At 43.5% G+C, this 24031-nt stretch overlaps 2 protein-coding genes across 3 annotated transcripts; both read right to left on the bottom strand.

Annotated features, from left to right (window-relative positions):
- Nucleotides 1–1677: 1677 nt before the first annotated feature.
- On the bottom strand, nucleotides 1678–2506 carry LOC121999903 (phylloplanin-like). The gene is made up of 2 exons (XM_042554531.1): nucleotides 2267–2506; nucleotides 1678–2165 (listed from the first exon to the last, which is right to left on the bottom strand). The coding sequence occupies exons 1-2, from the start codon at nucleotides 2451–2453 to the stop codon at nucleotides 1879–1881; spliced, it is 474 nt and encodes a 157-aa protein (XP_042410465.1). The 5' UTR covers nucleotides 2454–2506; the 3' UTR covers nucleotides 1678–1878.
- A 10516-nt stretch (nucleotides 2507–13022) lies between these two features.
- LOC122000891 (translocase of chloroplast 101, chloroplastic-like) lies at nucleotides 13023–22829 on the bottom strand. Of its 2 annotated transcripts, XM_042555387.1 has the most exons (3): nucleotides 22169–22829; nucleotides 18788–22057; nucleotides 13023–13207 (listed from the first exon to the last, which is right to left on the bottom strand). In XM_042555387.1, the coding sequence occupies exons 1-3, from the start codon at nucleotides 22743–22745 to the stop codon at nucleotides 13164–13166; spliced, it is 3891 nt and encodes a 1296-aa protein (XP_042411321.1). In that variant the 5' UTR covers nucleotides 22746–22829; the 3' UTR covers nucleotides 13023–13163. The 2 variants fall into 2 exon arrangements, with proteins under 2 accessions (XP_042411321.1, XP_042411320.1); XM_042555386.1 differs by having other exon boundaries at nucleotides 18788–22829.
- Between the last annotated feature and the right edge of the window lie 1202 nt (nucleotides 22830–24031).

Here is a 24031-nt window from a genome sequence, read left to right as displayed (position 1 = left end):
TGTTTACTTTAATTTGTAGTAATGTACTCTTTGTGTATATGGTAAAGAGTTAATATATATGGTTTGCTACAAGTTTGTATATATGTTTTGCTACAAGTTTGTATATATAAGAAGTGATCATTTAAATTGGATATTTATGTTGGTAGAAAATATATTATTATATATTGTTTATAAATTGACAACAGTTTATTGTTCTTTAATGTGTGTTGAGAGATGACAATGGTTAAATTGATATGTTGAGAAATGACAATATTTAAAATGGACAAACAACAACGATAAAAAATCGGTATCTCAAATTTAAATCACTAGATTTTTATGTGTGATTTTTTAAAATAAAAACAGTGAAAAACTATTGTGAAAGAGGAAAAAAATCATTGTCGTTATCTGCGTTGAGAAAGATACAATCACTCAAAGACAACGGAAAACCGTTGTTTTTTTAACTTTAAACACAACGGTTATAAACCGTTGTCATTTTTGAAAAAAAAAACCGTTGTAATCTTTATCATATACACAACGGTTTAACTTGAAACACAATGATGAAAAACTGTTGTTTTATTACTTTAAACACAATAGTTTTAAATCGTTGTCGTTTTTTTTTAAAAAAAAAACATTGTAATCTTTATTACATACACAATGGTTCAAATTGAAACAGTGAAAAATCGTTGTGTTTCAGGTAAATAGACAACGGTTTTTAACCATTGTTTTTTATCGCTCCTATCTTTCTCAACGCAGATAACAACAACGGTTTTTCCCCTCTTTCACAACGATTTTTTACCATTGTCTTTGTACAATTTTGTTGTAATGATCATTTGTGATGATTGTAGTAGATTATATTTAAATGTAATCAAGGAAAATAGAAAAAATGGAGAGGTAATTAAGGCCGATTTGTAGGGGATATTAGCATGGAAATTTTGACTTTCTGTCACTATTAACAATGGAATATTGAACTATCCGTCGCTATTAGCGATAGAAATTTCAATATTATGTCGCTAATAGCAACGGTAAATCAATATTTCATCGCTAATAGCCGTGGATAATTTGATTTTTCGTCGCTAATTGCTAACCGCTGATACATTCCGAGTATTAGCGATTAGCGACGGAACATTAATTTAGCGACGGACTATTAAACTTTCAGTCGCTAATATCTCAATGGAAATTCCATTCCATTCGGTTATCAACGACGGATATTTAATATCAGTCGCTAAATACAACAATGGAAGTTAAAATTCTGCCACTACTTTTAGTGATGGATGATTAATATCCGTCGATCGTCAACGATGGATAGCTAATCGATGGTATGCATTCCATTGCTAATCCATCTCAATTTGTCTTTAGCAATGGAAATATTCTATCATTAATTGGTGCATTTTTTTTATAGTGATACAAATTTACAAATTCACAAACTCACAACCAACTCCTACAAATCTATGATCGCTATTTACTTTTAGCACCAAAAATATGTGTTAGCGATGAAATAATTCATCGCTAAATAATGTAGTTCTTGTTGTGTTGTACTCAAAATCAAATAATTAAGCTTGAGATGTTTTTTTCTTTAATCATCAATCTAAATAATACGGGAAGTGATCGATCTGACTACATGATGAGATTCAAATTCTTATTGCTCAAAGAATCCATCGCACCGTTTACTATCGCATCAGCATCATAACCCGGGATGGCTTTAGAGGTAAATATAATTTATATTCGTGCAGGAGAAGTACATGAGGCGATAAGTAATCAGACGTTCCTGCATTATGCTTAGAAACGTATAGATGCACACATTGTGCATGCATAATTATTCCATATATATATATATAGATAGATAGATAGATAGCCATATTTATTCCTTCGTGGCGTCGTTTCTAACATCGTTTTTGGATCTCACGGCATCAACTGGAAAATCCTGGCGATAAGATTGATGACCAGACCAACAAATCCACCCAGATTCAGGTTGCTGGAGTGCAGTTGCAAGTGCGCCTGGAGGGTCCCGTTTAGCGACGAATTACAAAGGGAGAGTGGCGTGGGAACGACGAGACTGCAGTTGCCTAAGAGCTTGGGGAGCAGATTCTTCGTATAATTGGCGGACATCGGCAACGAAAACATTCCGTTGCTGTCGCTGACTGTGCTGCCGACGATATCTTGCCCGCATAGCATTACCACGGTGGCATCTGCGGCTCAGACCAAGATAATTTATTAGACATACAGAGAGACGATATTGTTATATATCTGGGCAAAAATTGAAGTGAGAGGGAAAAAATTAAAGATTTACTTGCAAAAACTGCTGCTGTTAGGTTGATATTAATGGCGCCGGGGCCACAAGGCACCGTGCCGTTTACCACGACATTGACTTTAATCAGTGGGGAACCCGCTGGCGGCGTAGTCAGTTGGGAAACCGCTGGCGGCGCAACGGATGCAGCCATCAGCAGCGCTGCTACAAGTGCAATCTTCAGAGCCATTTCAGTTATGGTGGCGATCGATCGAGGTTAATTAATTGCTTGTTGATGAATTTGCGTCGTCCCGTTTGGTTGGAATTTATAGGCAACGACTGATTCATGCACGCTGCTTTCTGAATCATTCTTATTGCCATTCGGGCGTGTAAAGGTCTGTGAGTGATATATACACTCGTGGAGTGGGCGATATGGACAGAGCAAGCAGAAGCATATACTGCACGCGATCGATGGCAATATAACCGGGCCTTATTACTCATCATCAACTTCTATTAATTACTCGATGGACCGAAATATAACTCATGAGACTTCAGATGAAGTTTGTTGGTTGGATATATATATATATATATATGTGTGTGTGTGTGTATAGTAGGACTCCAATTTCAGTGATAATCGAGTTAATGTTTCGATCGGTGTTTTTATGGAACTCGTACATTGGTGAAACAAATTAATTAAACACTTGGAGAGATTTTTTTTAAAAAAAATCTCTTAAAATCGTTCGTGATCCTACTTGGGCTTCATAATTAACAGCCGAATCAATACAACAATGCTCCACCAGAGTGCAGTGTGATGGTAACCGCCTTGATGAAAAGAACACTTTAAGCAATCTGTCAGTGCAAAGGAGAATATCATGGTGGAGCAATTAAGATCATGCTCCAACATTATTTTCTTTATTTATAATTGTAAGCCTCTTCATTCTTTTGATTCATTTTAACGTTGGAGCATATCAATTTGTCTAGGCAAGTTGGTCAACTTTGGTAAGACAATGAAATCAGGTGGGCACATGTACGAGTAATTAAAGTGGGCCAAATTAGACGGATCCAGCGAATTGGCAAGGAGATGTTGCACGATCTAATTAGGTTAAACAGATTAATCAATCTAAGTTGACAAAGGAGCTGAGCTAGACAACTGAGTGGGCAGAATAAGTTGCACGATCTAATTAGGATGAATGAGTTACATTTAGAGTTAATAACTATGATGAACTGTTAATTGATTGAGGATATCATATAAGATTTTGAAAACTGAAAAAAAAAATATTTTGTTTTTAACGCATCAATTATATAGAATAAAATAAAATTTAATATTATTTAAATAATAAAAATAGTTTTAAAGAAGTTTTTTTAATAACAAGCAGCCTAAGTGCAAGACTCTTTACTACAAACGAAAAAAACATAAACACATTTTTAAAAAATGTATAGACAATAATGGTGATGTGGATATGGGCTAGGGGTGGAGACGTAATTAAAAGGATATGGAGGGGCAGTTTTGTCTTTAGGTTGTATAGGGTTTTAAGGGAAAGGATACTGTAGCATGCAGAGGAAGGGGAGTTCGTTTGGAGCTTCCTCTGCCTTCTCCTCCTTGCCGGCTCCGACGCCGGGCACCACCGGTCTTCACCTCTTCTCGTCTCCCTCTCCTCACAGTGCCGCTACCTCCCTCTCACGATCCTCGCCGGAGCCGTTGTTGGCCGCTACACCTGCTCCTCTCCACCTCCTCCTCCTTCGTCTCTCTCGACGACACCACCGACAGGAGATGCTCGGGAGGGGGGTTGACGCCGACGAAGCCGCCGGCGCTACAGCCCCTCACCACATCCCTTTCTCTCTATCTCGCAGCCCTAGCCGCCTGAGCTCACCAGTTGGACCGACATCCTCTCTATCCCTCCTCCTCGCGACGTCGCCGTTGGACGCACGCCGCTGCCGCTTCCTCTCTTGCCGGCAGCAACTTCCAGCCACCACTTCCTCTCTGCTCCCCTTGCGCATCACGACCCCCATTGCGAACGTCGACAACCCTTTCTCCTTCTCGGTGTCGACATCGTATTTGTCGGAGTCGCGCCCGGCACTACTGTTCACCCTCATAGTTAGGGCCTTTGCGACGCAATTGCTACTCCCTCCGTGTTATGGCTAAGGGTCGTCGCCTTTAAGATTCCGACGCTTATACGGCGTAGCTTCCTCGTCGTTGTAGGCCCCCGACCCGCGTGCCATTATTGTGTTCTAATTTTGTCCCGATCTGGCTTGTGCCACGTGTTCCAGCCTATGCGCTGCGCCTGTCTGTATGTCGTTTCCCGGCCTGCGTGCCGATCGCGTATCCCGGTATGCGTGCCTATCTCGTATCCCGGCCTGTGTGCCGAAGTCATATCCCGACCTGCGTGCCGATATTCTATCCCAGCCTGCATGCCGATATCGTATCCCGGTCTGCGTGCCGGTGCCTTATCCCGGTCTGTGTGCTGGTATTATATCCCGACCTGCAGCTCGTCTTCCGGGTCCGTACCTCGTTCAGCTTCTCGTCGTCGGATCCAGCTCTCCATCCTGATCGACCGTCGTCTACTCTTCCGGGTCCTGACAACTCGCACCGCGTCCCATCCGAGGGCGCCCCCTGGGCCAGGGTACGTTCTCCGTTCATATTCTATGCATATTTCATTATTTTATGGCTTAGTCTTGTACTCACATATTCGTTGGATCTGTCTCGAGTATCGGGGTACCGGGGGCGGGGTCAACCCGGTCGCTGGCTACAGGGTAGCGTTGACCAGAGAACTTATGAAGACTTGGTCAACACAAAAGCGATCTCAGCATACCCCCCCCCCTCCGGGACGTCGCAACTCAGTCAATATTCCATCCACCTCACCCGACGGTCCGTCTGACTCAGCTTCCGGATGGAATCAAATTTGGCGTCGTCTGTGGGAACATCCTTCACCTGTTCTGGAACGTGAAGATGGATGACGTCGGGAGGTGCTCTGCTATTATCACAATCCCGGAGGATCTCGACGCATATATTATATTCTATCCTCACTCCACCGATATTCTGGAGTCGAGGGATAGAGTGGAGCTTCAGCTGCCTGACAGGTTAATTTTTTCGTTATGTTTTTTCCCTGACTCCACGGGTATTCGGGAGTTAAGGGGCCGAGACAAACCCTTAGCCGGTTGACACGGCTTCCCGGTCAGGTATGCTACAAGCTCTGCTCCCTTTTTACGATTATAGGAACTGATATAACTCCCTGATAAGAGAGTAAAATTCTAGTTCCTTGATCAAAGACTATGGCCTTCGATTTTTGATCGGACACTAGGGGCCCAGCTCCCCGCACATACACTTGGGACACAGCTCCCCGCTCATACACTAGGGACACAGCTCCCCGATCATTGACTCACAGTACCACTTCCCGATCAGGATCTAGGGGTCTCGCTCTTTGATTATAGGCTAGAGGCCTTACTCTCTGATCAGGGACCAGAGTTCTAGCTCCCCGATCAAGTGTGTTATAGTCTCTGCACCCTTCACTATGAGACTCTGCATCCTCTTATGGCTACAGGCTCGGTACCCTTCACCATGGGGCTCAGCATTCTCTTGCTGCTATAGGCGCTTTACTCTATTATTATTATATATTTTGCATCCTTCACTTGTTGTGCAGCCTCTTACATCTACAGGTGTTGCTCCCTTCACCCATGGTGCTCTGCTTCCTTCTATGGCTATGAGCTCTGCTCCCTTATATCAGCTTCACGCTCTTTATCTTCTCCCCTCGCTCCATGGGTATTTGGGAGTGGAGGGACCAAGATAGATCCTCAGTCGGCTGACACCACTCCGCGATCAGGTATGATACACGATCAGATATGACAAAGGCTTTATTCCCTCATGTTGCTACAGGCTTCACTTCTAGGGGCTTCAAGGCTTATCCTCCCCCATTCGGGGTCGAGATATCACCACTGGTCTCAGACCAGAGTATCACTACCGGTCTCGGATCGGAGTATCACTAACGATCACACGGTCAGTCCTCCAGACCAATTCCCGGTCGGTCTTCCAGACCAATTCCCGGTCAGTCCTCCAGACCAAGTCCCGGTCAGATCTCTAGATAAATTCCGGGTCAGGCCTTCAGATTGCTTTTTTGTCAGGCCTTAAGACTGTTTCCTGATAAGGTCTCCAGATCAAGTCCTGGTCAGATCTCCAGATCAATTCTGGGTCAGGCCTCCAGATTGCTGATGGATCGAAAGCGCTAGAGGGGGGGTGAATAGCGCTCGTGGCTATTTCGTTTTTCGAAATCGTAAAAGAGTTACGCAGCGGAAAGTAAAAGCAAACACAACAGACGCAGATGTTTTACTTCGTTCGGAGCCTATGGCGACTCCTACTCGAAGGCTCGCGGTCCTTGACCGCTTTCGATGGGCAACAACTATAATATCGGAAAGATTACAATTTGAATTACAATTAATGCAATAAGTAAACTAATACCGACAACAAAAGATCGAAGAGTCTGAGCTTCGGGTTGTCGATGTCGAGTAGTAGCGCTTCAAGGTCGTCTCGTTGGCAGCACTTCACAGAAGAAAGCTTAGAATGTGTTGTCTTTGAAGCTGCACCTCAACCCTCTTTTTATATGAGGTTCCGGGCGCCTGGGACCTTTCCGGGCGCCTGGACTGTGACGTGGCCAGCCAACTAGGTTAATCCACGTGGTGAAGTCGCGCAGGGGATAAAATTTGGTCCCGGGCGCCCGGACCTGTTCCGGGCGCCCGGACCACTTTTTTCCAGGAGCCGCTTCTCCTGCAAAACAAGGTTAGTCCGAGCAATTTCGTACCCTGCAAGACAATGTTAGAATCTGATAATTCATAAGTGAAAAAGAGCTGACAGTCTTCGGACTATCCGAGTCTGACTTCGGATTTCCAACCGGAAACCCTAGGTCGACCCGACGCCTACTGTTCCCTCTACGGGGAACGCGTCCTCACCTACTCCACTCAGGAGATTTACCTGATGCCAGTCCGGTCCTCTAGACCGACTGGACTTTTCGCCTAGGGTTACCACCCCCTAGGACCTAAGGTTACCGCCCCTTAGGGTTTTTCTCCACCTAGGGTTACCGCCCCCTAGGACCTAAGGTTATCGCCCCTTAGGGTTTTTCCTCCACCTAGGGTTACCGCCCCCTAGGACCTAAGGTTACCACCCCTTAGGGTTTTTTCCCCTGCCTAACCGCAGCTAGGACTTTCCTGAAACACTCATTCAAACATGTTAGATCACACACTAACTTAACTTTGAATCCTTTGCCATTATCAAAACTAAGGTTCGATCGTCGGATGCTTCCCGCACCAACAATTGCTTCTTTGTCAGGCATTCAGAATGTTTCCTAGTCAGGTCTCCGGGTCAGGTCCTGGTCAGACCTTCAGATCAATTCTTGGCCAGGTCTCCAGATCAAGTACTGGTCAGGCCTCCAGATCACCTCTCGGTCGGGATTCCAGACTCTCGCCTCAGTGCGAGTTATAAGTGAGCACTGCTCTCACGCTCAACCCCCCAACAACTTTCCCGGTCGGCTGTCTTAAACTCTTGTCTCAGTGCGAGTTATAAGTGAGCTCTGCTCTCACGTCTCCAGACTCTCGCCCCAGTGTGAGTTATAAGTTAGCAAGGCTCTCACGCCCAACGACCTTTCCAGTTCGGGTCCCAGACTCTCGCCCTAGTGCGAGTTATAAGTGAGCAAGGCTCTCACGCCCAACGACCTTTCCAGGTCGGTCGTCCCAGACTCTCGCCCCAGTGCGAGTTATAAGTGAGCATGCTCTCACGCCCAACGACCGTCCAGGTCGATTCCCAGACTCTCGCCCCAATGCGAGTTATAAGTGAGCAAGGCTCTCACGCCCAACGACCTTTCCAGGTCGGTCGTCCCAGACTCTCGCCCCAGTGCGAGTTATAAGTGAGCATGCTCTCACGCCCAACGACCGTCCAGGTCGGTGTCCCAGACTCTTGCCCCAGTGCGAGTTATAAGTGAGCATGCCCTTACGCCCAACGACCTCTCGGTCGGCGCTCACCGCTTCACTCGCTGCTCTGCTCGACACTTATCATCCGCATTTCGCTCATCGCTGTGGCCCGATCGGCGCTCACCGCTTCACTCGCCGCTCTGCTCGACACTTATCATCCGCGTTTCGCTCATCGCAGTGGCCCGATCGGCGCTCACTGCTTCACTCGCTGCTCTGCTCGGCACTTATCATCCGCATTTCGCTCGTTGTGGCCCGATCGGCGCTCACCGCTTCACTCGCCGCTCTGCTCGACACTTATCATCCGTGCTTTGCTCGTCGCTCTTGCCCGATCGGCGCTCACCGCTTCACTCGCCGCTCTGCTCGACACTTATCATCCGCATTTCGCTCATCGCTATGGCCCGATCGGCGCTCACCGCTTCACTCGTCGCTCTGCTCGGCACTTATCATCCGTGCTTTGCTCGTCGCTGTTGCCCGATCGGCGCTCACCGCTTCGCTCGCCGCTCTGCCCGACACATATCATATTCGCTTCGCTCGCCGCTCTGTCCGACTCTCGGCATCTGCGTTTCGTTCACCTCTGTGGCTGGGTCAGCATCCACCGCTCACTTGTCGCTCTGCCCTTCACGTTTCGCTCATCGCTGTTGCTTAGCCGTTTGCTCGACCATTCGCTGGTACCACTCGGCTACTCGTTTTACGCCGATCGGCCTATCGCTTAATGTTTTTCTCGATTGCGCACTTGACATCGCCCGCTCGTTCTTATTCTGCTCGATAGGCATTCTCTCAATTTTTGGATCGACATTTTTCGATTGCCCAGTCATGATGTATTTTCGCTCGGTCACGCTCACGACTTTGCCCGACCATCATGCTCTTTATTGCCAGGTCATGATTTATTATCGCTCGGTCGGCACATTTTCGGTCGCGCTCATGACTTTGCTCGACCATCACTCTCTTTATTGTCAGGTCGCGATTTATTATCGCTCGGTCGGCATGTTTTCGGTCGCGCTCACGACTTTGCTCGACCATCACTCTCTTTATTATCAGGTCGCGATTTATTATCGCTCGGTCGACACTCGTTCGATCACGATCATGGCTTGGCGTGTCGATCAGTCTCTTTATTGCCCGGTCGCGATTTATAGACGCTTGGTCAATATTTTTATCGGTCGCGATCATGGCTTTGCTCGTCCATCATTCTTGTTGTTGCCAGGTCGCGATTCATTATCGCTCGGTCGACATTCTCTCGGTCACGCTCACGGCTTCGCTCGTCCATCCTTCTCTCTATTGGTCGATCACGATTTACTGTCGCTCGGTCGGCGCTCTCCCGGTCGCGATTCATTGTCACTCGGTCGGCACTTTCTCAATCACGCTCACAGATTTACTCGTACTGATCGCGATTTACGCGGATGACATTTTCTCGATCGCGCAGTCACCATTACTCGTCCATCGTCTTTCGTCTAGCTCGGTAATCGCTCGATCACCCTGCTCAGCATCGCCTGATCGTCGTCTCGATATCGTTCGACATATGCTAGATCCTTCTTTTGACACTCGCTCGGTATTGCTTTCGCCGCTTGGTCGCTCTGTCGGGCACTCGTCGTTTGCAGCTACTCGTTCGACATAATAAGACGAGCCTAACGATCTGATTCCACGTTCGGTAGTGATTCTGTTTTAAGGCTTGGTCTAGTCAGTCGGACTTGCGTCTCCTTCGACTAAACTTGAGGGGGAGACTTGTGATATGGATATGGGTTAGGGGTGGAGACGTAATTAAAGGGATATGGAGGGGCAGTTTTGTCTTTGGGTTGTATAGGGTTTTAAGGGAAAGGAGACTGTAGCACGCAAAGGAAGGGGAGTTCGTTTGGAGCTTCCGTCGCTAGCAGAGCTTCCTCTGCCTTCTCCTCCTTGCCGGCTCTGACGCCGGCCACCGCTGGTCTTCACCTCTTCTCGTCTCCCTCTCCTCACCGTGCCGCTACCTCCCTCTCACGATCCTCGCCGGAGCCGCTGTTGGCCGCTACACCTGCTCCTCTCCACCTCCTCCTCCTTCGTCTCTCTCGACGACACCACCGACAAGAGATGCTCAGGAGGGGGGTTGACGCCGACGAAGCCGGCGGCGCTACATCCCCTCACCACATCCCTTTCTCTCTATCTCGCAGCCCTAGCCGCCTGAGCTCACCAGCCGGACTGACAACCTCTCTATCCCTCCTCCTTGCGACGTCGCCGCTGGACGCACGCCGCTGCCGCTTCTTCTCTCGCCGACAGCAACTTCCAGCCACCACTTCCTCTCTGCTCCCCTTGCACATCATGACCCCCATTGCGAACGCCGACAACCCTTTCTCGTTCTTCGTGCCGACATCGTATTTGTCGGAGTCGTGCCCGACACTACTGTTCACCCTCATAATTAAGGCCTTTGGAACGCAATTGCTGGACGCATGCCGCTGCCGCTTCCTCTCTCGCCGGCAGCAACTTCCAGCCACCACTTCCTCTATGCTCCCCTTGCGCATCACGACCCCCATTGCGAACGCCGGCAACCCTTTCTCGTTCTTCGTGCCGACATCGTATTTGCCAGAGTCGTGCCCGACACTACTGTTCACCCTCATAGTTAAGGCCTTTGGAATGCAATTGCTACTCCCTCCATGTTATGGCTAAGGGTCGCCGCCTTTAAGATTCCGACACTTATACGGCATAGCTTCCTCGTCGTTGTAGGCCCCCGACCTGCGTGCTATTATTGTGTTCCGATTTTGTGCCGATCTAGCTTGTGCCACGTGTTCCAACCTATGCGCTACGCTTGTCTGTATGTCGTTTCCCGGCCTACGTGCCGATTACGTGTCCCGGTCTGCGTGCCGAAGTCATATCCCGGCCTGCGTGCCGATATTCTATCCCGGCCTACATGCCGATGTCGTATTCCGGTCTACGTGCCGGTGTCTTATCCCGGTCTGTGTGCCGGTATTATATCCCGACCTATAGCTCGTCTTCCGGGTCCATACCTCGTTCAGCTTCTCGTCGTCAGATCCAGCTCTCCATCCTGATCGACCGTCGTCTACTCTTCCGGGTTCTGACAACTCGCACCGCGTCCCATCCGAGGGCGCCCCCTGGGCCAGGGTACGTTCTCCGTTCATATTCTATGCATATTTCATTATTTTATGGCTTAGTCTTGTACTCACATATTTGTTGGATCTGTCTTGAATATCGGGGTACCGGGGGCCGGGTCAACCCAGTCGCTGATTGCAGGGTAACGTTGACCAGAGAACTTCTGAAGACTTGGTCAACACAAAAACCATCTCAGCATACCCCCCCTCCGGGACGTCGCGACTCAGTCAATATTCCATCCACCTCACCCGACGATCCGTCTAACTAACTTCCGGACGGGATCAAATGGATATAGAGGAAAGAACAAGGGCCCCATCAAAATGACAATGTGAGATGGATCATGAACAAGGACAATCTGTTTCTTACAGCTCCGATTGTCAAGCATCTCAGTGGGCACATATATAGATGAAATCTCCGGTGCAAAACTAATTATTACATGCGACTGCAACGTTGAAATTACAAGCACTAAATAACCTTAACGAAACTAGAATTTTAACCTAGAGCTGAAACAATTCATACTCTCAGTTGCATAGTTGATATAAAAATATTGATTTCAATCTACACAAGCCGGAACAGCTGCTTATTATGAAGGGGACACAGAAAATCTGTATGCCTTAAAAGTTAAAAAACAATATCTGAGACGATGAAAGTGCACAAATAACAATTGTGGGAAACTAATGGAGAACTTGATGTCTTAAAGACCATTTGGTCAAGTTTTGAATCTTTTGATTTGAATTTCAGATGGTAAGCAGAGTTATGCTAGAGCAACAGTGCTATTGGACGCGGCTTCCACCATTTTATTTGCAGAGCTGCACTTCATGGTGGTGAACCTGGCAATAAATTCAAACAGTGTTTCATTCCGACAAGATAACTTTCAACGGTATATTAGATGCATTTCAGAGTTCAAGAGACAAAGATAGTTGTTTCCAGATTTCTAAAATATTGCTACTTTGAGTCATTTATGAGTAACATGGTTATACAATTTGAAACCAGAAACAAAATGATACAGGCTTTAAAGCTTGGTAAGGTAGAATATCACACTTGGAGGAATAAATACGAGGTAAGGAGGGAGAAGGGAATGGAATAAGAGAAACACGTGGATAACCAATTTTCCCCTCCTCTATCCTGTTCTTCCACCACCCAACTAAACAAATCAGTAAGCTTGAAGAAAATTTTGTATCACCGTGTTTAACAAAGATAATAAATCAAGAATTAAAAACAAAATGAATGCAAATCAATTATTAAACTGCAACAAATTATGCAAATACACCTGATACAGATATAGCATGTTCAAAGGCGGATAGATTCTATAGTTGAATTGATTATAATGACTAGCACAAAGGGTAGAGGAGACCTAACAAAATCATTATTTAATATAACTAAAGATGATTTAAATGATTATAATTTAGACTTGCATAGTGCTCGATAAAGAAAAAAAAAATTGTATAACCAATTTTAAATAGTTGGGACAATCAAGCTTAAGTGTAAATGAAAGGGCTTTTTAAGCTGTGTGCTACCTGAAGAAATCCCTCCATAACAGTTCAAACATCAACCAGTTCGCACCTCCATCTGCTGAATCAGGACTACAATTCGACGATGAAGCAGTAGAAACATTCCTGTAAACCAAACAAGCATCACATCACTTATACAAAGTGCAGAAGAAATGGTCATTAAAAAAAATCTACATCTTTATTCTTTACTTTGTCTGCTTAACCTATATAGCAAAGAGACACATTTTTGTCTAATATAATATTACCTAGTAGCATTCTTCAACTCCTCTAACATAAAGCGAGGAGAAATGCATCCTGTTGATAGCCATGGTGAGATTTTGCATGAGAAAGTAGCACCATATATGCTATCTGTGGTGGAAGTCCTTGCTTTGTTAGGCTGTGCTTGCCATTCAGCAGCATACTTCTTTAATCTGTCTAATGCTTCAGTCTCCCCGCCAACAGGAGTGCTGAAGAAAGGCTTGCGATCCTATATTACACAAAAAGTAAAATTATATAGCCTGCTACAAAAATGTAGAAACATGATTTCATCACCAATTGCTTCATACGATATCAGAGCACAAAACACAATCTAAAGTCCAACAATACCATTATGAAAAGTAATTATATCCAAATAGAAGCTTTTAATCTCAAATTTCTTAGTTCTATCTCAACTATAGTTCTAAGATTCTTTTTATGAATGCAGCTGGTCTAACCATGGATGTTTTCTGATCAGAACTATAATAACTAATCACATAAAGAGGAAATATTTTAATCCTACAATACGCTGATCACAATCCCAAAAAGCTGCATAGTAGATCACAATCACAAAAGAAGAAAGTGACTGTAGGAATTTGCCTAGTTGATCAGCTATATCTCTGCAGAAGCCAATCAAACTTCATAAAAAGTTGTAAAGAGATCTACATAAGGCGTCTAAGAACTAGTATGGAAAGATAAAGGGAAAAGAGGATGTAGCGCCATAACTTGCACAGATTACATGCACACTAGACTATACTTGGTAGGAAAAAGACTAGATGGAGCATAATGGTAACAAAACCATCTGATTTGCCAGCTTATCAAATAAAAAATAAGGTCTCTTGATCATAATATAAATAATATAATAAGCTTGAGTTAGCATTTGGTAACAGTTCGGACAATATGCCAACTCATTTACCCCACCCAGCTAAGATATGTAAAATAAGAGCATAGTTTCACTTTTAATCAACTTATAGAATCTTACTTTACAAAAGCATTAGATCAATAATTTGGAAGAAAAACAAAATTTGCTGGGACTCTATTGTTGACACATTAAGCAATCATCTGGAAGCTCTTAATTTTTTCATGTTTTTTATATTTCTTTATTTTTTTTCAAAAATTGAACCAAAAAGCCATGTAACCTTAAACGTTATGCAGCATTTGTTCACTAGTTTGGTTCATTCACAAGATAGATGCCCAGAATGATAAAAACAAGTAGCTAAGAAAGAAGAATATACTTTGGGTACAAGAACAAGGAACAAGAGAAAGAATGGCTAATATTTTTGTTGTTGCTAAGCTTAATACCAAAATACAAAATGAGTGCTTTCTGTAAGAGTCGAATATCCAAAGTCTTAAGGCAAGTAAGGCATCTTTCATCAACCAATCTCTTTCTTTTTTACTTGAGTATTCTTTTATATGTCAGAAGGCTTGCAGACAAAGAAAATTGAAGCTTTCTCAATTGTAAATAAATGTAAAGTAAATATCATATAAATCTATAATTTGAAAGGATCTGTTATGTAGCCCAAATTTTTCACTTTTGGCAAGAGCAAGAACCATCTCAATGAGGAAAAAACAAGAAAAAAACAACTGAATTATAGACAACATGTCTTCTTTTTCCACAAGGTATAGTGATGTCAAGTTAAGATAGCTTAAGATGGCTATTGAATTTTGTGAAGGTAGACTTCATCATATAAATTGTTGCAGTAGTAGAAAATTGATTCAAACATTTAGCACCAATGAACATCAGTGACGTGAATGTCATCTTTTGAAGGTAAAAAACAAAATATCAAATATGATTTTCTCAAAAAAAAAAAAACCATAATCTTCCTTACTGGACACACTACGCATAGACATTTATGCTTACAACCTAGAAGTAGTTGTTCGTTTTGGATGACAAAGCCAGATAAAGCAACCAAGGTGAAATGACCCCATTAGCATTTTTAACTACTGTGGACTCGTGAAATCCCTGTTCTCTTTGCAATTACCCTTTCCCTTGTTTAAGGCTTGTAAGATTTCCTTTAGTAATCAAAAGATTAATAGATTATTACTTTCTTTGGTAATTTTTTTTTAAAAAAAATCTATGATCTTTGTGTATATGGAAGACCATAGAAAAGTTAAGATTTAGAGATGACCTGAGACATGGTTGGCGCCGGATTGAACCCCAGGTCTTGCATGCTAGGGATCTCCCCAGGCTCGACACCTCCTCTTGATGGCATTCTTCTAAGTTCCTCCGGTGCCTCGATCGCTTTTCTCACCTTCACGCTCTTCATCTTCTCCCTTAACCCTCCATAATCGGTGGGCATTTGTTCCAGCTCGAACGGCAAATCGTCAATGTGGTGCAACGTGCTTCCCCAGAAGTACTTCACCTCAACCCCCTCATCTTCCATCGCCTTCCCAACTCGCTCCTCCGCACGCACCTCATCGCGGGAAACCTCCCGATGAGCATACACCGCATCGGCGCCAACTGCGCGCGCGAGCTCCGGCAGCACCACCTCGGGGCAGCCGACCCGCACCACGAGATCTGATCCGCGGCGCCGCAACCCGGCGCGGAGGTCGGCCACAGAGTCGAGGAGGAAGCGAGCGCGGCGGTGGCCAGTCCGGTCGAATCCGCCGGCGGAGCGCCCGAAGTCCCGGGGGTCGAAGAGGAAGACGGGGAGGAAGGAGAGGGAGTCGGCGTTTGCAGCGGAGAGGGCTTCGTGGTCGTGGAGGCGGAGATCGGCGCGGAACCAGACGATGGCGCAGCGGCGGGAGCCGGCGGCTACGAGGGGGTCGGCGGTGCGGCGGCGGAAGAAGGATAAGGAGGAGAGGAATATGGAGTTGGATAATCTAGAAGGAGTGAAACGGGAGGAGGAGGAGAGTTCGGAGGGGAAGGGAGAGAGGGAGAGGGAGAGGGAGGTAATCTGAGTGGGGATCTTAAGGCTGAAGGGAACGGATGAGAGTAGATTGGAGGAGGAGGAGGAGGAGGAGGTGGAGGAGAGATGAGGATATAAGAGAGAAAGAGAGAGGGAGGCAAATCGGAGTCGAGTTTGATTGTCCTCTTCTTCCGAAGAGGAAGACGAAGAGGGAGGATGGTGGCGGCATTCCATTGGGTGCAGAGCAGGGGAGGACTGAGGAGAGGAGCGGAGATGGGTGGTAGCCTGGTAGGGATGGGTAAAGTAAAGGGGAGGGAATGAAATTGAGAAACTTTGTGTCTGTTTGTTAGGTGGATTGATTTTTTTATTATTTATTTTTGATAAGCTTTTGATTTTAAGTTAATTCTTAATATTTCTTTCGTTGTGCTGTTTAATGACTTTTTAATTTTGTGATTATTTTTATTGGTATATATATATATATATATATATATATATATATATATATATAATTTCGTTGTCATGCATACTTCAACCATATTCCTCGAGTTAGATCCACCTACGACTACATTGTACCAACCCCCTCAGCTATAAAATCTATTTTATTTTAAAATATCAAAGAAATAATTTTTATTAGTCTAAAATATCTAAATCATCAACTTAACTATAAGAAGGGAAATACAGATTTAAATTCATTTACATAATAATTTATAATTTAATAATTCAATTTTCTGTTTTCAATTTTTTAACGTCTACGTTATTTTGATTCATATGACAGAATAAGGAGGAAGTGATGATGCTCTCAATCTTTAAACTCGTGAATTTAGCTTAAAACGGGATTATTAGGTGTAAAGAAACATTCTGAAAATATAGAAGGATGGAAAAATTAAGAATTGTGACCAAAGGATTTACTAAAAACAAATGTAATTAAAATCTTTGAAAATAATTTCTTTAAACAAATCGTGAATGATCAAAATGTAGAAGGTGAAAGTAGATCTGCCAAGAACCGTATACCGAACCATGGTTAAGATTAATGATCGAGCTGCCATGAACCGTCGGTTTCGAATTGGATCAGATCTAGGTGAAAGACAAGACTAAGAAGCTGGCTGTGAGATATCTGAGCCAGGCACCTTGAGCAGTTGCAAAGCAATTGATCAGCCTGTCTATTGATTCCCCATGAGTATCCAATGTATTATTATCCAAAAGAAAAGAGCGAAATATCGAAACCAGATAATTTTCAGATTCGAACAACTATAAAATGACTGAAGTCACACAGTTATACCACGATGAACAAGATGAAGGGTGTCATCGCAAGTACTGTAAATGCACAATTATTGTTTAATCTAGACATGTAACCACCATGTTAGAATATTTACAGTCACAAAAGAAGTTAGGAATGAAACTAAAAAAGAAAATACACATAAGGGTGATAAGCAACTGACTGACCCATCATACCAGATATCGGCAATGGACCGAGATTTCAGATGTTGCTCACATATAAACGACACAGAATAGACAGGCATAGTAGCTTAATTGGTAAAGCATATGATATCCAAGTGTTTATAAAAGAATTGATAGAGAAGACATTGTAAAGATCAATTAGCAAGCTGTTGGGTCAAAAGAGTTATGTCTGGATAGAAGTTAAGAAATCAAATCAAGTAGTAGAGTTTATCCACTAGAGTGTTGTAATTTCAAGAATTGCTTGCTTTACTATGATTATGGTTCCATCTTGCTGGTATACAGATAAAATAATAGCAATTTAAGTGCAGGAAAGGGAAGATCCTCAACCTATAGATAAATAAAGATGAACCGGATAAGTTGAGAATTTGCTCCAAGTGAGGAACAAGGTGACCGACTGATCCTTCACTATATGTTGATTCATTATATTTTTCATAACATATTCATGAACGCTATTAGACGAGAATAAGAACAAGGGAAAGTGCCACAAAGAAGGCTATAAATTTAAATATCTTCAAATGAATTTGTTAGAAGAGAATAAGATATATGAAAATCTGTTTATAATTTCACTTTGAAGGTGATGATCCTCAGATTGAGCATGCCACAACTAAGGGTGAAGTGCCAACTAATGCTCAATGTCAGACAAAGTGCCATCAGGAGATTTAAGAGTTGGCCGAGTAGAAAAATATTGCATGAAACACTTGCATAACTCCTAATTAGAATAATCAAGTAAAAAAGGGATAAAACTAAGGAAAAATAAATATCTGAAATTTAAGAGGACTTTTTTCCTTTCGGCATAAGACATTCTGCAAAACTAGGAAACACGCAGAAGCTTCTTTACCTCTCTTCACTATGAAAATAACATGACTTGTTACCAACATTATCGTCTACAGAGAACAGGCAATAGCTTGTGTCGCAGATAAAGTAAAATAATAATAATCATCGTAAGAATAAAGTAGACCAACAAAAATAGCTCGAATTTTAAATCTCTGAATAAACAATAGGTAGAAAAAAATATGTTTCATCATCATGATTAAGCCTCGTTTATCCTAAGAATTAGAACCAACATTGTTCCTTCCTTTAGTTGAGGTTTCAACAAAATAAGAGCAAAAAAGTGCATTTATTCAAAGTTGAATAAAAACAGAAGTTTCAGATAAAATAAAATTTGACCAAACTACTATTAAAAACAAACACCAATGATGATCAACACAATGAATATCTCAAGATTTAAATCTCTGAAAAAAAAATAGGTAGAAAAATTATGTTTCATCATCATGATTAAGCCTTTTTATCCTAAGAATTAGAACCGACATTTTTCCAATTCCTTTAGAGGTTTCAACAAAATAAGAGCAAAAAGTGCATTTATTCAAAGTTGAGCAAAACCAGAAGTTTCAGGTAAAATTTGACCAAACAAAACTATGATGAGCTTCAAGAATTCAAAATTTGAGATAAACTAGATACGAAATAACCACTCTAGCAAATAAGTTAGTGAGCCAAAAATGACTCACCAGCCCAGAAACTCCTGAATAGTGAAACTGCAGTTGGAACTAGAGCAATTAGTGCTATCTGAAGCTGCTCTGAGGTGCTTGTCTTGACTGTAATTTGCCCACTGAGCTTGTTGTTAAGCCCCACACGTACAGCCATCTTTGAGTTTCTTCCAATGGAAAACTGAGATTGCAGATTTGCTCCCAATGCCAGGTCACCATGCCACTTCATCAGGGATAATCCCAAAGTAGAAAGGGCTTGGCCAATTGGATAATCTTTGTCTCTGAGCCGTGCCTCAAGGTTGGCCCCAAAGGCCACATCACCTTGAGAACGGATGGTGCCTGTGCTTGCAACCAGATTCACCCTCTTTCCAATTGTAATCTGGTCTTCAACTTTCAAACCAGTAGCTATAGTTTCCCCTAAGAAGGTTATAGATATTCCACCAGCAGTTTTATTCTTCTTGAAGTTTTTAAATTTGGTTTCACCTCTGAGAATGTAAGCAAGTTGTCTTCCAACAGATTGGATGTCAAAGCCAGCAAGAGTCGAACCATTTTCTCCGTGCTTGGCACAAATGGAGGAATCTAACTGAATGCTAAATTCTTTCTTGTCCTTAGTGACCTGAATAGCAACAGCTGCAGGAAAGCAATTAGCAAGAGCAAGAGACTGTTCAATGCTAACACCATCATATCCACAGTCATGATCCCAGCCATGTGTGTCTAAAACAGGCCTAGTCAAAAGCTGCGATGTCGGCTCCAGGAAACGGTAACGATGTACTGGGTTATCACAGTCAAACGAAGGTGGCAAGGACATATCTGGTAAAGGTACTGGCACAGCTGCAGGTGAACCCTCCTGATCACCTTCACTAATATCACCATAACCATAACCAAGATCATCTTGCTTATTTTTTCCTCTCTTCTTCATCTCTTTGATTCTTCTTAGTTCTTCCTTCAATTGCTTTTTCTGAAGAAGTTTAACCCGGTAATCATATTCATCAAAGTAGGCATTGCGTTGCTCCTTAGTAAGTTTCCCAAGCTGAGCCTTTTTAAGGGGTTTAAAGGGTGGAAGTTGATCGTATTCATCTTCCTCTTCATTTATATCTGATAAATCATCCAAATCAAAATCCGAACCATCATTTTCACCACCCTGATCAGCAGATAACTTTGGGTGTGTTCTGGATTGCAGAAGTGATGACAACAAATATGGAAGAGGTGGAGACCGAAACCTGAAATTAAAGAGCTTCCCAGAAGAAGCATCTTGAAGCTTCAGAAGGGAATTAGCTTCAGATAATATCTTTGAAGAGTAACACAAAAGAAGCATCTCTGTTCTCCAACTTTTGCCATTAGGTAGTACCCTTTCACCCTCTTTGTTTCTTCTACAAGAAGGATGGTTCTCAACAAGGGCAACTGGATTCATCAAACGCATGTCTCCAGCTGCTTGACGAATACATTGTTGAACAACATGTGACCTCTGAGCTACAACCATCTCATAGCTAAGAGCAGATCCATTTGGCCCTTCTGGTGGAGCAGAAGCAGCATGTGTGAGTGCAACAATAGCATTGAACCAGATGGATGAACCCAATATACTGGTAATAGAGCGTAACAGAGGCAAATCATTGAGATTGCGTGTCTGAGTATCCAGGCGGTCTACATAGAGAACAATGTCAGGAGGGCAACTTTTGATAAACTTCTTTATTGAGATGAGTACCTTCCTGTTTGATGATTGTTCTATTGCAGACGTACTGAGTCCTGGAGTATCAACCACTCGAATATTAATCCCTTCTAAAGTTCCTGAAATCTGTCTCAAATAAGTTGTGGCTGGTTGAAATGCATTGGTCTTAGTCTTCTGATCGCCAAAAATAGAATTAATAGTAGCACTCTTGCCCACCCCAGTCTTTCCAAGGACAAGAATATTGCAGGAGAAATTCAAATCCTCCTTGCCATCAGCCTCTAGCTGCATTGCCTTCCTCTTTGCACTTTCAACACTAAAAGAATGGCCATTTTGCCTTGCTCGCTTGATCCCCTCTGCAAGACCAAGACGATGGAGGACTTGAGCAGCAACAATATCATCAGGAGAATGCCCCAACCTCAGAACAAGGCGAAGGAATTTCACCCTTATCTGCTCAACCTTATCATGAAGTTTCCTTTCTTCCTCATCCATTATCTCATCATCTCCAACTACTGACAAATCCGATGGAGTAAACAAACTTGAACGTAGAGAACGTGGTGCTGTTGATTTCAATGTTGAAACTGATGAACCTAGTCCTGCGGGGACTTCAGCAGAGAAGATCCTACCAGCACCTTGGGAGCTTAAAGTAATATTGCCATCAGGAGACGCACCAGCAGCTGCTTTAAGTAGAGCAGTAAGTGCAGCAGAATCAAATATCTCCTCACCATTGCCATCCTCGTCAGTGTCCACCTCTTCATCAGATTCAACAACAATCTCACCATCTGCATCATGCATAAATACTGAGTTATCATTGTGGCTGGAAGAATCTTTCTCCATGTCTTGTATAATCTGCTTGGCTGTTTCAGAGCTTTCTATGATTGCCACTCTAGCATGCACATCAGAAACAAAGCCTTCCTCTTGTTCACTTTCCTCTACCTCATAAAACCCCACGATACCATCAGTAGAAGCTGCCTGAGTGGCATCAGCAGATTCCTCCGCTGCATCAGAGACAAGTACTGGCTCACCACTTTCTCCCACAATTGATGGATCAAGGATATTACCATCCAGGTAGCTACTCTTCAAGTCTTCACTGGCATTGCATGATATTGTATCCTCAGAAATTTGATTGATATGATTAGAATCAGCAACCTGAATTTTTTCAGCTACAACACCAGCAGCCGGAGCCTTCTCAGACACGCCAAGGCTTCTTACTGCCTCAGTTTCTTCACCATCTTCAATCTTCTCATCCTTCGTATCAGCATATTCTAACTCTTCAGTTTCAGCATTAGTGGCCAGAGGTTCCTTAACATAAAGACTTCTTTCTGTGTCAATTTCTTCACTAGCTTGCATTTTCTCATCCTTTGAGTCAGCAGCCTGAATCATTTCAGCTTCAGCATTCAGAGGCTTTTCAACCAAGCTGAGGCCACTCACCAAATGAATTTCTCCATCATCTTCAATCTTCTGATTGTTAGCATCAGCGGTTTGAGTATTTACGGGTTCAATACCAGTAGACGGACGCTTCTCAACCTCGTCGAGGTTTAGCACAGTGTCAATTTCTTCACCAGATTCAAATTTCTGGCCATTTGCATCCGCAAATTGAATACCCACGGGTTTAGAATTTCCCTCTACTGCAAAAATAGGTACCTCCATCTCGTTAGAAGCATCATAATTTTCATTTGGAGAACTCAGAATCTCATTATCCTGGACTCGCTCAACAACATAACCTTCGCTCGACTGACCTTCAATAGCCTTCTTCTCCATCCGGTCCTCTGATATGGTACCAGGTACATCTTCAGACAATCCACCATCTGGAATCCCTTCTTTCTCCGAGTTTTGAACAAAACCCAAGGATGAAGACTCCTCCAGTTGAACTATTCCTCCTACGGCGCCTCCATCAGCGGAATTCTCTTCCAAGTCGAGGCTCTTGCTCGAAACCTGCACCACCCCGTCATCCGCCTGGGACAAGCTCGCTCCTTCATCAGCCGAGATAGAATTCCCATCTCGCTCGAAGGCATAAGGAGCTAAGTAACCGGGAGAGGTTTGCGCTACCTCACCATCAGTAAATGGAGTGCCGGCCACGGCATCGTCCGGAGTAACAATCTTATCTTGCAAGCCGAGGGAGGTCCCGTCCGCAGCATCTTGGAGGGTGGATTCGGCTTGAGGAAGCTCGTCGCCACCCTTCGGGGTTGTCACCTCGGTCACGCCGTCGCGGCCTTCCTCGGGGATGGAGACAGTTGATTCGTTCGGAACCGGAGGCGACTGATGAGAGACTACATCCGCAGCCTGAGCCACCCCAGAATCGGAGTAGGAGGCCATGGCAGACGGAGAGGAAGAAAGGGTAAGGGAGAGGGTTTATCTTCGTCGATGGGAAAATGAGAATAGGTGCGGCCGCAAAACGGAAGATAAGGTTCCCAATCAAGAAATTCATCTATTTATGTAAAGGGGAAAAAAATATTCCTCCATCAGCTGATAATAAAATATGCCTATGTTTACTTCAGAGAGCAGATAGTGAAGGGATATATATGCCTTGACCCGCTCCATTTGCCCCTCCGCCAATCCACTCCCTGGAGTAAACAAGCCATTATGCTGGGTGAAAGACAAGAATGGAGGGAAGAAGGGCCTACAGGGAGTGATCCTCTTTTTACTCGTTTCCAGTTTGAGAGATATACATATATGTTTAATTAAGAAGCATAATTACCATTTGAAATGTACTTATGATATCTTAACATAACAAATCTAACCAAAGTAATTAAAAAGTGAAATATCTTATACCACATCAACCCGATGGAATCAGTTCGATGCTCTCATTTACTTGAGATGACGGATTTAAAAATTGAGAAAAGTTTGTTGTGAAGAAAATTTTTCACCATTTACTTAAAAAACAAAGAATGAATTAATCATCCTTTTCATTGTTTACTTCTTCTTAAATAATGGACGAATGAATTCTTAAATCTATCATCACATCATTTTTTTTCGACCTTTTTTCATCCTCTCAAAATCGAGCAGAAAGCCCACATCTGTCCTCTGCTCACGCGTGTTAGCACCATCTACGCCACAACAGGTGAGCAGGAGAGTGGCCTCACACTCGCCTGTGAGCAACAAGACGGCCTCACGCTGGCCTCCCTACTCGGTCATCGCACAGGGGTGAGCGATGGCGAAACTTGGAGCATATTACTTTTTCATTCCATTCTCGGCGCTCTCTTATGCTCAATCACGATGAAGAAGACAACGATTACATGGACCAGTGCTCCTTCGTTCAAGTCATCATCGGCAACCTGGCACTGAAGGTTCTTGTGTTGCCAATGCCCCTGCCTCTCCCTGCTTCGAACAGGTAAGTTCCCTCACCAGATTGTCGACATCCCTATCCTCGCTTGTGGCGAAATCTCCATCGCAGACAACTTGATTCCCGTCACCACCTGGTTTCACCACTCCAAGGATGTAATAACAATAATGGAAATAATCTCTAATTGATTTCAATGAATTGAGATTTATTATATTTTACACACAATCAAGATCGACATTAATCAAATAGGAAAAAATAATATTTCCAAGTCTATTATATTACTATGTTTATAATTATTAAGATTGTATGCCGTATTTAA

This window comes from Zingiber officinale, chromosome 7A, assembly GCF_018446385.1.
Source record: "Zingiber officinale cultivar Zhangliang chromosome 7A, Zo_v1.1, whole genome shotgun sequence".
Lineage (NCBI taxonomy): Eukaryota > Viridiplantae > Streptophyta > Magnoliopsida > Zingiberales > Zingiberaceae > Zingiber > Zingiber officinale.
The sequence above is the reverse complement of the archived record's forward strand: the minus strand, read 5'-3'. Positions and strand labels throughout refer to the sequence as shown.